Below are 16,388 nucleotides of genomic sequence, written 5' to 3' on the forward strand. Positions count from 1 at the left end.
AAGAGAGGCATTTTGTCTGAGGTGACACTGGCCCGAGGACCATCTCCAGGTATCTGGCTCCAAGCATTGTAGATCTTCTGTGCCCACGGGGGGCCCATCACCTTCATAGGGTCATCTTGGCTTCTCCCCTTTCTACCTGTGGCATTTTCTCCCTTGGCACCAGCTGAGGTGACACTGTAGCCATCAGAAACCAACTGACTAAAAATTGGTGCAAAAAAATCTCTCACAATGTAGAGATTGACTGTTGCGTTTTACCAGACAACACTTACACAAGTTTACTATGGGGATCCCTATTTACAATACATAAATTACTCAAGATGAAGAAACCATTTGAGTAATCAAAAACATGCACACAAGAATAAATCACATCGTTGGAAATATTCACTTGTCACACATACTTAGATCCACAAAAGAATCTATAAATAAACTTCCACTTTGGTTCGTTAAATAAAAATGCCTCTGTTGGGCATTTCTTGTCCATTATAATGGCCACAGATCTTTTTCATGAGAACTTGCTAGTAAAGTAATGCAGAAAAATGATCAATATGTCAACTAGGAAGGGAAACAAACTAGTTTTGAAGTTCCATGGTATCAAAAAGCCTTAAAAATCTGTTAGGACATCAAAACTTCTGAGCAATATCGCCAAACGAATGAAGTACGAGTTTGCGTTACGCTCCATTTAAAAAAAAAAATTATTTCCAGAACATTTGTTGAGCACTAAATGTTAAAACAGGGTAAACCAGAGTAACCTCTGAGCAGCTCATTCAGATGTCAAAGTATACGGTGCAGCTGAATAAGGGTTTGTGTTGAAATGTAGCTCATGGTTAAGCTGGGATACAACCCAACAATTAAAACAACAAACATTGGAGGACCGAGCAAAGACTAGTTTAAAAATAAATCTGAATTATTGATCTATCTAGAGATTTAAAAAAAAATAACTGAACCGAAAAAGTACTATACATTTTAATTCCAAAAATATCAACTCATAATAAAAAATGTGAATTATATACATTGATAAAATCATAGTTGCCTGCAGCATAACATCCTCAACAGCTAGCACAGGTTTAACTAAACAAAGTAGTTTTTTTTACTAGACCACTTCGTCCTTTAACATCTTTCTGTTTATGAGTGGAAGACAAGGCCATTAATTAAACTCATACTTGTTCTGTGACTTTTGTAAAGTAGTTACAAAGCACCATTCACAAGATAGATTTTCCCTAGCTATAAAACAGTAATATATACATTTGCACTATTGCCAGAGAAGGGAGCTATAGCTTATCTACTTGAATGGATCTTGTGAAATGGATAAAAAGTTCAGACTGAAGTGAACCTCTATCTTTCTAAGAAAAGTAATAAATAATGCAGAAATGATGCTAATATCCTAGAGAAGTTAAAGATGCCCTACCAGACTTATTTTTGCAGATTAAAGATTAGAATGAAATAAGTTTACTTTGCAAATCAGGTAATATGAGAGGCATAATTGTGTACCCAATCTTATGATCCTTTCATTTGTAATAAATGGAGCAAATCATCAGTCTAGACTACTAGTTCCAGGCTCCGTTATTGGCTGGAACCTGTGGCACAGAGTGGGCGAGGGGGGAGTAGGGATAATGGTGACTTGTGATACAGGATCTGGACCTTAACTACAGACATGGGAAAACAATTCTGCCAAGCACATTGTATTCAATTATAATCTTTAACTGAAAAATAAAGAAACTCTAGCAGGTGGGGGCGAGGTCTCTTTACTGGCCCAGTGGGCTGCACCAGCCCTTTCTATACCTTAAAAGACAGAGGGTAAGTTCAACAGACACCTGACATGTCTTGTAAGTTAGAAAATGCATGCTTGGTTTAATATTTGAAAACTATGTACACACTGTGTCAACCTCCGAGATAAAAGGTTTCCAGTATTCCAGCAACAGGCACACATTACCCTAAGTTAACTACATACAGCAGTTAAGTTACACTACATCTGTAGTCTTGCTCTATTATGCGTTTGTTCACAGCACATGCTTTCTATCCTGAATCTGGATTTTTTTAAATTCTGAAGTCCAAAGAATTTTTTGTTAAGCATAACTAAAACAAGCCCTTGTAAGAACAGATCTTCAGTTATCTACAGGCAACATCTAGTCTCAGCACTAGGTATGCTCAAGTCTCTGGAATCTTGCTGTTTAAAAAAAAAACTGAGGAATGGCATCTCACTCCCGTTGTCAGGGTTTGCCAGGGCTGTTTAAAAGATGCAAACCGATGGTTCCATTCAGTAACACTGATCTTCAGGTTAATGGCCACCTGAACCTGGAGGGTTGTGAATCCAATCATTGATAATAAGCGTCATGCTTCCAATCATAAAAATGATTCCAATTACAAGGAAAATCGTAGCCTGGAAAAAAAGAGGTCCAAAAATGTTTTACGTTTCATAATTTTTTTTACTGCCTTTATCTGAAAAAAAAACTATCCATTCCTAAAAGTACAATTAGTAATTGTACATTTCAATGCAAAATTAGAAACTATTATGGAACTCCTAACCAATAAACATTTCAGGTACTGGTGCAAGACTTGGAATCAACACTCGGAATGGGCAACCTGCATGATAATAGTGGCTTCATTACTTAGCAGTACACTGTCTGATGAACAGCGGGAACAAAATAGAGGCATTGTCTTCAGATCATGCTAGACTCGGGGAGCTCAATGTTTTTGGGATGTCAAGTCATCGTTATCTAGGTGAGCGGAGGAGGAATTTGGGACGGACCTAGTTACATCCCGGCTCTGTCCCTTTTTAACCTCTTGCCAACTTCCGATGGGAGGGGACAGCCTCTTTCCCACCCCCCACATGCTGCCCCTCCCCCCCTCGCTCGAGTCAAAAGAGGAGGCGAGGCTTATGTCATCACCAGAAATCCCGCTAGTTCCACCTCTTTGCCCTCAACAGAAAGTACATGCGGATGATACAGGCATGCTTTCCTCGCTGGCATTACATGCCGGTGGAGATGGGGGTTAACATTGGTGGAGATGGGGGTTAACATTGGTGGAGATGGGGGTTAACATTGGTGGAGATGGGGCTTAACATTGGTGGAGATGGGGGTTAACATTGGTGGAGATGACGTGAACATTATTGATTTATGGAAGGCAATCAATTACAGAGCGATTGGCTGAAATTATATTGCCAGTTTCTGAATGGCAATTATCGTCACCCAAACAAATCCAGACATTTGGCTGGAACCGCCTGGCCTCTCATGGAACGCTAAGGTGCTGTTCCCAAATTCCTCACATCTCTGCTCGATGGATGCCCAGGAAGCACGGAAAATAGCATAGATGTCTGTCCCCTTTACTTTCCCCAGGTTTTGGGATGGGAACTAGGGCAGACGTCTGCCAAACTTTGGTGATGCAATAGCCCAACCGGGAGTTTTGAGGCTAGAATTTAGCATTCAGGTTAAAACTGGGTGCCCAGAGGGAAAGCATGGTATTGGAAAAATTGTTACTATTAATGATTTAGAAGAAAATAGAGGTTGAAGAATGGAGAGCAAGAGAGAACAAGATAACTTATGTTTTAGTGTTGCTGAATAAACAATGCAATGTCAATTAATATTTCTTCATACCCATTTTGAAGTTTTTGGATTAAAGGAACACAAGCTGGCCAATTTGTGGGACTACTGGGCAGTTTTGCTTTTGGTGCCCGCTCACTTAGATAGACTAAGTGAGTGGGCAGAACTATGGCAAATGATGTTCAATGGAGTGAAGTCGGAGGTTATCCACTTTGCATCTGAGAAAGACAAATCAGAATATTTTCTCAATGGTGAGAGACTAGGAGTTGTGGAAGAGCAAAGGGATTTAGGTGTCCACATACGCAAATCGCAAAGTTAGTGCGCAGGTACAAACAGTGATCAAAAAGTTAATGGAATGTTGGACTTTATCTCAAGGGGACTGGATTTCAAAAGTGAGGAAGTAATGCAGATTTTGGGCACCAAACCTCAGGAAGCATTGGCCCTGGATTGCGGTAAAGTGCAAATTCACCAGAATTGTATCAGGGCTCGAAGGGTTACATTACGATGATAAGTTGCATAAAGATGGCTTGTATTCCCTTGTTTTAGAAAACTAGAGATCTAATAGAGGCATTTAAAATGATTGAGTGATTGTAGATACAGAAAAACGATTTCCTCTGGTGGGAGAATTCAGAACAAGAAGGCACTTCTTCACACATGGGGCCGTGGAAATCTGGAACTCTCTCTCCCATAAAGGCTGTGGATGCTAGGGGGGGGGTCAAGTGAAACTTTCAAGACAGAAATTGATAGATTTTTGTTCGATAAGGGTATCAAGGGATATGGAACAAAGAAAGATAAATGGAGTTGAAGTACAGATCAGCCATGATCTAATTGAAAGGAAGAACAGACTCGAGAGGCTGAATGGCCTGCTGCTGTAAGACAGTGACAAAGTGCTGTGTTACATTATATTGGTAAGTTTGCAAAATCGTGCTCCTATGAACAGAGCCTTCAACATTCAGGGGCATGCAACGCACAAATTTTTGTTCAGAGTGGGATTGCAGCTTTTTAAAGTTTTCCTAACAAAGTAACATAAACTACTTTGGTGCGCTCTGCCAGAGCATCATTTACTGACCCCGATCTTCTGCATCGATCTCATTGATTCTTTCTTTACAAGTCTAATGTAACATGCTGAGGGGAGTATGAAGATAAGCATTGTAGCAGCCGATGCACCTGCAACACAGAAGAAAAAACAAAATGGTATTAATGTTTCACATCTGATTAATAATTTGCATTTGCCGTCATTTCGCCTTTGAAAATGACCGCAATTTGTGGATTTAGTGCATGGCATGCTAGGGAAATCTTGAAGTTGTGGTTTGTCATTCATTATACTGAGCCCCTAGCAAACCCCCCCCCCCCACAAAACTGAGCCAGCAATCAGTGAAATCTCTCAAATCAGGGAAACTGACAAAAACTTTGACTCTTCCGCAGTAATTACACTCTGAAATACACCACTAAAAGTTAGACCCAAAGGGATTAGGTGTAACTGGGGGTTTCACAGCATACTGACTGCTAAACAAAGGTTATGGCCCTGAAAAATGAATTGGAATTTTGTGCTGTGTCAAATTTATCGATTTAAAATTTTTTAAAAAATGTTTTTAAAAAATTGTTTTTTAAATTTGTTCATCTTTATTTCAGGTTTGCCTTTTCCCCTTGTTTTTCTCTCTCTAACATTTTTAAAAAGTTAGAATTTTAAGGGGCCGAAATTGCGTATCGCTCCATCTGGGAGCGGTAACCTTTGTGAGGCCGGACATTCTGCGCCCGGAGCACAAAGTCCCGCCCCAGAAGCGAAATTGGGCCTACCGCCCCACGAGCAATGTCGGGTGCTCCACTTCCTGCCGGGGCTGGCTCGGGGGCACTACCCAGGCAAAAGTTGGAGTGCTATGCGGCCTCTCCACATAGCGCTGACGCGTTTCCAAGGGCCTTCCGTTAAAGTAGAGGGCACGCTGCGAGCTTGGCAAGGTTTTCAGGGGCCTACACTAGGTCACCGGGGAGCCGGGAAAATTGACACGGAAGCCGGTAAGTTAGAGGGCAGTGCAAAATGCCATTGCGCACCTCCCCTTTAAATTTAGTCCTGCCTGCAGAGTGCGGCCCGGTTCAGGACCCGTGAGGCTGGTGCTGAGATCGCCTGTGGCAGCCTCACGGGGCACTGCCTAATTTCTACCACAGGACCAAAACGGGCCGCCGCGGGGTTAAAAGGGGTTGCCGTGCACGGTAATGACGTCATCGCCGGAAGCGCAGCGGCACGGGGTGCTACTGGCGGGGATCCAGTGCAAGTAGCTTCGCGCCTCCACTAATTCCTGCGCATTTTCACAGGAGCCGGTCGCGCCCCTCCCATCCCTCAGGCTAACACACTTTTGCATCCCGTTAGCGCTCCCCCATAGGCACTGACAGGAGGCACACAGCAGGGAAATTTCGCCCTCTAAGCGTGTACTCACTTCCTTGTTCGCTATCTGTGAGAATTCTGCCTTTTGATTGGCTACTAAGACAGTTTGCTGACATCACAGCAGCTCGCACTAGGGAATCCCATTATACACCATTGATCTAAATTACGCGTCGGGAAACCCAAACTTCTCAACACCTTTGTTTCACCACTGACTGCAAATTCCAATATACGCAGTGTTGGTCACACTTTATCTTACCTATAAAGCCGAAAATATCTCTAATATTTGGAACGAATATCACAAGAAGGTTGTTTAAAATCAGCAGGATCCCTGCAATTACAATATGTCGTATCCAGTTGAACGACCTCTTTGGAAATATCAGTTCTTGAATCGATGCTCGGATCTGTAGAGGTGAAATATTATTAGAAAATCTTCCAAAAATTTTGCAAACAATATTATTTTCCCCCCATACCTACAAGTAAAATTGCATGTCAAATAATGCCCCGTCAACAGAACATTAGAAATTCTATAGCATCCCATTTCTGACCTACACGGGCTCATTGTCAGTGTCAAAACCACGTGATGCAAAATTCCTTGATTTTAATATTTCAAACTGTCCAAAGGGAAGGTTTTGCTAAAGGTTAAGATCTGCTGAAATGAATGAAAAGTTGACCTGATGCTTTTCAGCTGATGTGGGCCCTTAGAATAGGACACTGCAATATCAACTGCAACCTAATATCAACACTCACATTCTACACCTTTTATAAAAAGATCATATTAGTGAAAGCACACGGAAAAATAATTCATCCTTTTAGTGCTGCAGGCACAGTCCGAAATGAACACCCGTACAACAATCTCTCTTTCATAGTTTATTCAAGGGCTATTTAAAATTAATAATTGGTTTTGAACTATTATTTCTAATAAGCATTAGAATATATTAAGTGTTATCGAGTATTATGACCCCTGAAATTCTGCGGGACTCTCCGGGTCTCTCGCGAGAGCTGCAGCGGGAGAATTGGAGAACGCCCATCAAACTTCAGGGGCCTACATTTGAGGGGTAGGGTTTACTTTGAAGGTTTACTTTATCCTTTCATTGTTCAAAGGTTTCACAGCTCATTAATGCTTAATGAACTGGAATGAGACACAGAGATTTGACAGAATATATACCTTTACGTTTATAAAAGCAGGGAGTAAAAATCATGTGTGACATACTTCCTCATTTCTGTAGGAAAAAGGATAATGTTGCTTACTGGGTGCACTGCACTTTATTCGAACCACCTAACAGGAATACCAAGGTGAAGTTGAGGAAAGACAGGAGGAGCATAAAGGCCGGCATGGACTGGTTGAGCCGAATGGCCTGTTCTGTGCCGTATATCCTGTGTAATCCTATGTAAATCTTGAGCAGCGGATCAGTTGTAATGAATACATGGCAATACACCGCACAAATGTTCAAGCACAGAATAGATGAGGTGCAAAGGAAAATATTTCATTGCAGACTGACAAGACTTTTTGTCTGTTGAAGGCCGTGGGGGTAAAATGAAACCAACTTCTATTTGAGAATAAAGGTTCGATAGCTAAGTTTCCTCTTTCTGTATATTTGCTAGCTCAAGAAAATGGTTATAAAATATTTTTGAATCCTACAAGGATAGATTATGCAGGGTACACTAACTCTTTCTTCAATCTAATAGACCTTGAAACTAAACTATGTAAATATTAATGTGATGGCTCTTTTTTTATTCATTCATGGGATGTGCAAGACCAGCATTTATTGCCCATCCCTAATTGCCCTTGAGAAGATAGTGGCAAGCTGCCTTCTTGGACCACTGCAGTCCATGAGGTGAAGGTACTCCCACAGTGCTGTTAGGGAGAGAGTTCCAGGATTTTGTCCCAGCAACGATGAAGGAACGCCGATATATTTCCAAGTCAGGATAGTGTGTGACTTGGAGGGGAACTTGCAGGTGATGGTGCTCACATGTGCTGTGTCCTTCTAGTCGGTAGAGGACGCGGGTTTGGGAGGGCTTAACACCATTGTCTGATATTTATCTGTTTAAACAGAAGTGCTATTTAAACAGAAGTGCTAACTTGCTTGTTTTAAGCCGGTTAACTCCGCTGTTAAAGGAGCTCAAAACTGAACTTCATTCAAATGCATTAAGTAGTTATGTTCTAATATGCCCCGATATAATTTCAATGCAATTGTATTACAGCTACAAACTCAAAAAATTGTCCATCATATTTAAATACAATCAAGTTAGAAAAATGGTATATAGTTGAAAACTGTAGAAGAAAGTGTGAAAAAAGTGACAGCTATAATAGATTAGAATCCTCCTTTTTCTCTCTAATATCTTCAAATGTATCGCCTCCTCCCAGCTACATGCTCACCTCTCTGACAATTCCCTGTTTGAATCAAGATAGATCTGGTCAAAGGTACCACAACATCCTTTGTGAGTGCTATCACATTTCAATACCACTCCTTGACCTCTCCATGGTGTTTACCCACTCCATCCTGCTTCACCACTTCTACTGCATAGTCCGCCTCTGTAGGACTTTTTTTTTAATGTGTTCTGCGACTACCTGTCCCATTGCATCCATGGCAGAACCAGCAATTGCTCTTCACCCGTCCTCTGGAGTGCCCAAAGTTCCAACCTTGGTCGCCTTCTTTTCCTCATTTACATATTGCTCTGTGGTGGTAATATTCATAGTCATGGAGTCAGTTTCCATATGGTTCCAAGCTGCCGACATCCAGCTTGTCCTCTCCATCATCTCCCTCAACTCCACCATCACCTCTGTGCTGTCTGTCCAACATCAACTTGTGGATGGGACAGAACTACCTTCAAGCAATTGCCACTCTGCAGCAGCAGTCGCAAAGGATGAGAAGACTGAAGTCAGCACCCTGTCAAAAAGTATACCTTTGTCACCGACTCGACCCCATCCATGGCTTCTTATGCAAGCCAAACTAGATGGTGTACAATCTCAGTGTCTTCTCCAACCCAGGACTGGGATCCAAATCCCATGCCATCCATTTCTATCCCTGTAATATTACTCACATTTGTTTTTACCTTACTCCTACTAAAATCCTTATCCATGCTTTTGTTATCTTTTCAATGATCTGCTTGTCAGCCTCTTGAGCTCTACCCTTTAGAATTTGTCCAAAACTCTGTAACCTACACTCAGTCCAGTTAACCGCAACACCACCACCCTTCATTGGTTCCTTGTTCCCCATGGCATCAAATTTAAAATTTGTGTCCTTTATAAAACCCTCCATGGCTTCACTCCATCTAACCTGTGAAAGCTCCTCCAACCTTACATCCTGGCTTGATTTCTCCTGTGCATCCCCCATTACCATGGAAAGGCCTTTAGCCATTGACCTTAACCTCCAGGGCTCTCTCTCAAAACCTCAGCACCATTTAGATCCATTTTCCCCAACTTTAAAAGCCTCATCAAACATGCTTTCAGTTATCTCTCTTAACTCTGCCATTTCTACTTGGTATCCTTTATGGGCACTTGGTACAAATTGCTTTGTTATATAAATAAATTAGTTGGCAAAAGTATTAATTTAACTTGGGTGGGGGGGTTGCTTTATGAAGTCTGTGTTTGTTCTTGATTATATTGACGTGGACAGTCCTTCAGAATTGGTCACGCTTGTGAATCATGTGATATGGTTTAGGGACATTGCCCTTCAGGCAATGGAGAACAAGTGGAATTGAAGGAAAACGGAGACAATTTTCCCTGGAATACTGTAAACTTATTCTTAAATAAAGAGGGTTGCATTAAAACACTGATTCAGTTATTGCAGCTGATTTAACAGACAACAAGCTACAAAATACCACAGTTTCTCAAGTCTTATATTTTAAAATCCTTAAACAGTATCTAGATCACTATAACACGTAGTCATTTACTGAGTCAGTGTAATGCTCTTTGAAGAATCATCTTATGAAATCGTAACTTTCAGCATGCAATGGCATGGTTGTAAGCTCTTTCATTTATAGCAGAAACTGTTCTAAAGATAATCTTTATTTTTTTTAAATTAAAGGATAGCTTAGTAAGCAATAGTGTGCCACCTCTAGTCTTTGCAATGCAGCAAACATGCTTTTACGTATTAGTCACAGTAATGAGGAGAATTGAGCATGACAGATATTCCACTATCTAGTTTTGAATAAACAAACAAATGAATAGCAGCTTTCCAGATGAGGAGAAAAAATGAGTGACATGCATGCACATTTTTTCACCAAAGTATCCTTTTATAATGCAACAAAATGCACTTTTTGTCATGATTTTCTGTTTAAGCAAGGCGAGAAATAGAATATTTTCCGTGATGTCAGCATCAAGTACTCCCAGGCTAGTTGTACATGGTTAGATGCAGAGTAGAGCTCTTTAAACTCTGCCCAATACTGTGCTTCAGCCCGAACTTCAAAAGAAGGACCCCTTGCTGTATCAACAGAACATTTTTTCCATTTCCCAGATCAGCCAGCTGTGGCCTGACTGAGATAGCCAATTTGGTGCCAAATTAGGGGTTGTCTTGTGCTGTCGACTCTTGCACATTAGGAACTGAATTAAGACCACCCAAATTCATTTCATGTAGGACACTGCAGGTGAACTAAACTCTTCAGCCACAAAATGTTGGTCAAAACCAAAGTTTGCATTTGACACAGCACCTTGCTGATGTCTCATTCGAAGATCTCCAGATCAGGTCTCTTGTACAGCTTCAGGAGTTACCTTTTTGAATCATTGAATGGCAGAGCAGGCTCAAGGGGTGATAGGGCTACTCCTGCTCCTCTTTTTTTTAAAATAAGAACATAAGAAATAGGAGCAGAAGTAGGCCCTATGGCCCTTTCAGCCTGCTCCGCCATTCAATAAGATCATGGATGATCAGATCTTGAGCTCCACTTCCCTGCCCGTTTCCCATAACCCTTCACTCCCTTATCATTCAAAAATCCGTCTATCTCCACCTTAAATATATTCAATGACCCAGCCTCCACAGCTCTCTGGGGCAGAGAATTCCCCCACACATGTAAGTATGCAAGTATGTTCTTATCTTCTCTTCTAACATCTCCCATTTCACTTATAGGGAATAAACTGAGGTGGCAATCAATCCAGATAGAACTTGGGAAAATCTGAATCTGCCTCCACTCAATTTGGATCAATCAGGATTCAACAGCAACAATTAGTCCTGGGCCTCGGGACTTTCATCAACACAAACAGTGGACAAGCTCTAGATGCGTCACATTGCAGATTTTTTTTGCGATGCAGATAAAGTAACGGGGTATTTCATAAAGGAACATTTAACTGGGGCCTGAATTACATTTAAAAAGCAATTGCAGGAAGCCATATAATATGAAACAAGTGCTTCCATGCAGTACCAGACAGCCAGATCAAATGCTTGTTTCTAGCATTTGCTAAATGCTGGAAAGATTGTGTAATTAAAATGAGTCAAGCAGAGACCAGACAAAAAATAAGTACTTGCCAGATAACCCAAAATTGTGCTAATGTGTTCGGAGGCTCCATTTCAATGATTAGTGCACTCGAAAGGTAACATATTTTTGTGATAGAACTGTAAAAGTTCTGAGATACATTGCACTTAAACTCACCCCACATTCTGCCTTATATGCCTCGATTGGAAGAGCCGCCTCTCACTACTAAAATGATCAGATCCTATGGCGAAAAGAACTACAGCATTGTCTTTGCAAATAACGTGACACAATTGATCATGAAGGAGCTTTCTGCTAATAATTAAACTCTGCATTACAAAACAATTCTGCTATCGTCCAGATTCGTCAAACGCTTCACCTTGTGGTAGTGCTGTCACATAAAACTGGATTACAGTCATTTTTAAATCTTAAACTAGGCCCGTGACAAGACCCTAATCAGATGCTCGTCTCTCCCTATTTCAAATGAACTCAAAACAGGTTGATTTTGTTCATGCAACATTGATCATTAATAAGACACCAATCTCATTTTAATTTGTTTCATCAAAGGTCTTCCAAGAATTAAGATTAGAAAGATTATCCAGACGTCTTTCCCATTAGGCTGAACACATTTATTTCTAGGATTATTAATGAATTTGACAAGTAAATTAAAACAAATTATCAATGAAGGTTAGTTAATCAAAAACACCTTTATATTAATTCAAGGAAAAGATTGTCAGCAGTGAGAAAATCAAGTAATTTTCTTTCCTGAGCACCTAGCATCAGCATCACGCACTCTCAGGTTATGTACAGCACCACTGTGCAATCCATCTGTTACATTCAAGATCAGAAGAGCACCCACGACTTGCCCCAGCATGAATTTCTCCATTTCCCACACTAGTCATCCTTCTGTCCTCAGAGTGACATGACAGCTTTGTTCCAATTTGTACAAAGCCACAGCCCATGATGGCTCAAACCAATTTCATACAGGAAGCTCCTAGCTACCCAGAGCTACTTCCATCCCATCTGTCGACGCAAGATTTTAATCCAGGATGCAGTACAAAGTGCTACTTCTGCCCAGTCCCCAAATAAACATGGTTTTAAAAATACTGCTTCATTGCCATACCAATTAGCCCCTCTTCTCGCATATATTAATTTAATTCAGTCTGAGACAACTAAGATAGAATATTATCAATGGCTGCACAGTTAGCAGTGCCCTTTCTAAAAGTGGTTTGCTTCATGAACCCAAATAGGGGAGGACTACCCAAGAACTCTCCAAATGCCCTGCCTTCTAGACACCTCTGAAAATGATGGTTTATGAATACTGAACTACTTCATTCTGCCTGAATGTACAGATTGCATTTTCTAATGAAATCACCATACATCTTTTATCCTTGAAGTATAATTCCTGCACTCAAAGGCTTTACCTCCTCAGCTAGCCCAAATGTATGATTTGCAACTTTTTTCTAAGCCTTATTCATATTATTACATATGTGTGTCACATTTAACTCCCTGCTTAACACACACAACAAAAGAATGCAATTCAAAAGTAATCCATTGATTGTAAAGCACGTTGGGACATCCTGATGATGTGATATGGCACATGTAAAAATGCAAGTTCATTCTTTACACTAAACCTTTACCCGAACACACCTACAATGGCAGAAGTTATTTGCATGCCAAGAGCAAAGTCGAAAGTCAGAAATCCTAAAATCAAATGTGTTCGGCCTAACCAGGATATGTATCAATAGGAGATTTTCATTATGCTGTAGTTTAGCAGCATTGACATACATTTAAAAGTAAGATATACTGCAGTAAATTATTTTTTAATAGTTCAAATTTATTTTTATCAAAAGATGGAGTGAGCCGTGAAATAGTCTTGTCATCAATATGAAAACCTGAATTGCTAGAACTAGGGCTAGTGTGCTGCCTGAATTGGCTTACCCGAAATTCCCAAGCTGAAGAGAGCAGGCCTGCAGGCCTAAAGCAGAAAGTTGAAGCTGCCAGCGTGCAAAACACGAGCCACCACTGTGGCTGATCTGGCAAGAAGTGCAAGAAAGAGATTTGAAGAGTCATTGCCCTTCAACCTGTTGGATCAAACCAGAGTGAAAACTCACATAAACACCCGTTAGGACAGGCCCAAACACCCAGATTCATTCGGTAATAACAAGAGCTTGCTCGCTATGGTGCTCCTTCCCTTAAACATTCAGCTTCCAGAAAACAAGCAACGTAAGCAGTCCGCCGCGAATAGTTTCGGATTAGAAAATGAATGGTACAATTTTACCCAATTTATCTGCTCTGCCGTCAAGGGAAATACTGTTCAACGTAGCTCCTCATTATCTCTTTAATGAAGTTTATAAAAATATGCTTGACGTTATTTTAAAAATATCAGGGGGGAGAAATTCGGTTGCACCTCATTTGGGGCGGTAACCCAGACGGAGCAGTAATTTTAGCGCCTTGAAAAAGTTTGTGCCCTCTGCCCAGAAATTCGTCAGATTCGGTCGAAGAACTGACAGGGGCGCTAAATCAGCCGTTGCACAATACAGCTGGGGGTGGGGGGAGCCATAACGAAAGTTTGGTCAGTAAATTTAGCAGACCCATTGCGCATGTGCAGAACTCTGAGTCAGATCCCGGGAACATAGAAACATAGAAAATAGGTGCAGTAGGCCATTCGGCCCTTCGAGCCTGCACCACCATTCAATATGATCATGGCTGATCATGCAACTTCAGTATCCCACTCCTGCTTTCTCTCCATACCCCTTCATCCCTTTAGCCATAAGGGCCACATCTAACTCTCTTTTGAATATATCTAACGAACTGGCCTCAACAACTTTCTGTAGTAGAGAATTCCACAGGTTCACAATTCTCTGAGTGAAGAAGTTTCTCCTCATCTCGGTCCTAAATGGCTTAACCCTTATGCTTAGACGGTGACCCCTGGTTCTGGACTTCCCCAACATCGGGAACATTCTTCTGCATCTAACCTGTCCAATCCCGTCAGAATTTTATATGTTTCTATGAGATCCCCTCTCATGCTTCTAAATTCCAGTGAACATAAGCCGAGTCGATCCAGTCTTTCTTCATATGTCAGTCCTGCCATTCCGGGAATCAGTCTGGTGAACCTTCGCTGCACTCTGTCAATAGCAAGAATGTTCTTCCTCAGATTAGGAGACCAAAACTGTACACAATTTTGGTGTGGCCTCACCAAGGCCATGTACAACTGCAGTAAGACTTCCTTGCTCCGATACTCAAATCCCGAGTCTTAATGATGCGGCATAGTAATGCACCCATTAAAGTTTTCAAAATCACTTTTTCTCAAACTGAATTCTTATTTCTGTCTGCCGCTGCAAACTCGGAGGCTCACGCACCGCGCTGTGTGTAAACGTTGCACTGACTGTGACCTCTGAGGGAAGCGCTTCCTCATCCCTTTAAGTAGCCACCAGTTAACGACTCTGCAAGCCTGTACCGACTGTTTTTCCAGACATTGTTCTTGGCGACCACTAAATGAGGCAGCCGACCTAATTTACCGACCAGGGCGCATGCGTGGGCTTTGCATCAGGAATACGTCAGGATTGCGCTGATCATCAGCAGCCAGGCGCTACTGGTTTGCATGCCCAGTGAGCCTTTAATTAATTTTTGGTCGGGGTGCTAAAAGCCGCGCTCCTGGTCAGCAACCTCTTATGCTCCCATTAACGCTCCCTCTGGATGCTAACTGAGGCGTTAGACAACCGAAAATCCAGCCCCAAATGTTTTATGTGCAGAGAGAGCCCACCACGCTGGATTTCCTTGTGCTCCGGCCACTTTGGTTGAAAGGAGAGGACAATGTGACTCAGAGCAGCACCATTAATGACAGCGACAGTCACAACTTTAGACCATGTTATTGAGGTCTGATCCAGCACTACCCAACCCGAGGAAAACATATTGCTGGTGGAGTGCGTAGCACTAGTGAGTTTTTCGAGGGTTGGCCAGCTCTGGATCACCTCCCAGAATGGACTTCATTGAATGGACCTGCTCTGGAATTCGCAGGGCTCCTCAATGTCACCAGGAAGGACTGGAGGCAAGGAAATGCAACAGCAAACGGACTTCAATAAAAAAAACTGTGAAGGCATATTTTTATAAGTCCATAATGGGAGAATACATTGAAAAGAATTCCACCTCCTAAACTTTCCTTCACCTTTAAACATCAGTTTATTTCCAGCAACAAAAGCCTGATCACTCTTATTGTTATTTAAGCAAACATTTTACACTGCGTATTTTAAAGTGTTTATTTTACTTCGTAACTATAAGGTGATGCACAACTTTAGATAGCAGGGCCTTCAATGACTTTTGTTTATACAACACAGCTTACTGAACACATGCCAGTTCTTTTCTCATAGTGCTAACTATAACAGTTCATACAAGTGCATCCAACCTACTTATTGCTGCCTGTAAATACAGACTTTATTCGATGCTTTTTCATGAAAATTTCATTCTAGAACAATAATCAAGGTGATGATATTGGTGCCAACATTGAAAATGATTCTAGTCCAAGACACTGGGGGCCTGATTTTAACTCCCAGGCAGAAATGGGGCCTAGTGAGCGGCTGGCCCATCCGGAGTGGGAAGCGACTGCCTGGCCACTAAAATCGAGTGGCTTGGAAGATGCAGGGGACCCAGGGGACGGTCCCTGGCACAAGGCAAGTGGATCGGATGGGTTCAGGAGGGGAATCGCGGTGGGGGAAGAGGGGAAAGCCCGGGGCAGAGGAGGCCCGAGATTTCTTTGTGGTGCCCGGAGGAGTAAAAATTCTCTCCCAAGTATCAATATGAGGCACTACGAGGTCAGGGATAGACAACCTAACAGGGTTAGACGAGGGGATTAAATGTAGTATCTCCAAATTTGCGGATGACACTAAGTTGGGTGGCAGTGTGAGCTGCGAGGAGGATGCTATGAGGCTGCAGAGTGACTTGGATAGGTTAGGTGAGTGGGCAAATGCCTGGCAGATGAAGTATAATGTGGATAAATGTGAGGTTATCCACTTTGGTGGTAAAAACAGAGAGACAGACTATTATCTGAATGGTGACAGATTAGGAAAAGG

The 16,388-nt window shown here is 41.7% G+C and overlaps 1 protein-coding gene across 8 annotated transcripts in view; it reads right to left on the reverse strand.

Annotated features, from left to right (window-relative positions):
• Positions 1-668: 668 nt before the first annotated feature.
• slc38a4 (solute carrier family 38 member 4) overlaps positions 669-16,388 on the reverse strand; it is an 80,868-nt gene continuing 65,148 nt past the window's right edge. For all 8 annotated transcript variants that reach the window (XM_070900250.1, XM_070900246.1, XM_070900248.1 and 5 more), the window contains 3 exons: positions 6,173-6,317; positions 4,606-4,703; positions 669-2,377 (listed from right to left, as the gene is read on the reverse strand). In XM_070900250.1, the coding sequence (XP_070756351.1) occupies positions 2,276-2,377; positions 4,606-4,703; positions 6,173-6,317 (345 nt within the window). In that variant the 3' untranslated portion in view covers positions 669-2,275. The remainder of the gene's footprint in view (positions 2,378-4,605; positions 4,704-6,172; positions 6,318-16,388) is intronic.

This window comes from Pristiophorus japonicus, chromosome 15 (genome assembly GCF_044704955.1).
Source record: "Pristiophorus japonicus isolate sPriJap1 chromosome 15, sPriJap1.hap1, whole genome shotgun sequence".
Lineage (NCBI taxonomy): Eukaryota > Metazoa > Chordata > Chondrichthyes > Pristiophoridae > Pristiophorus > Pristiophorus japonicus.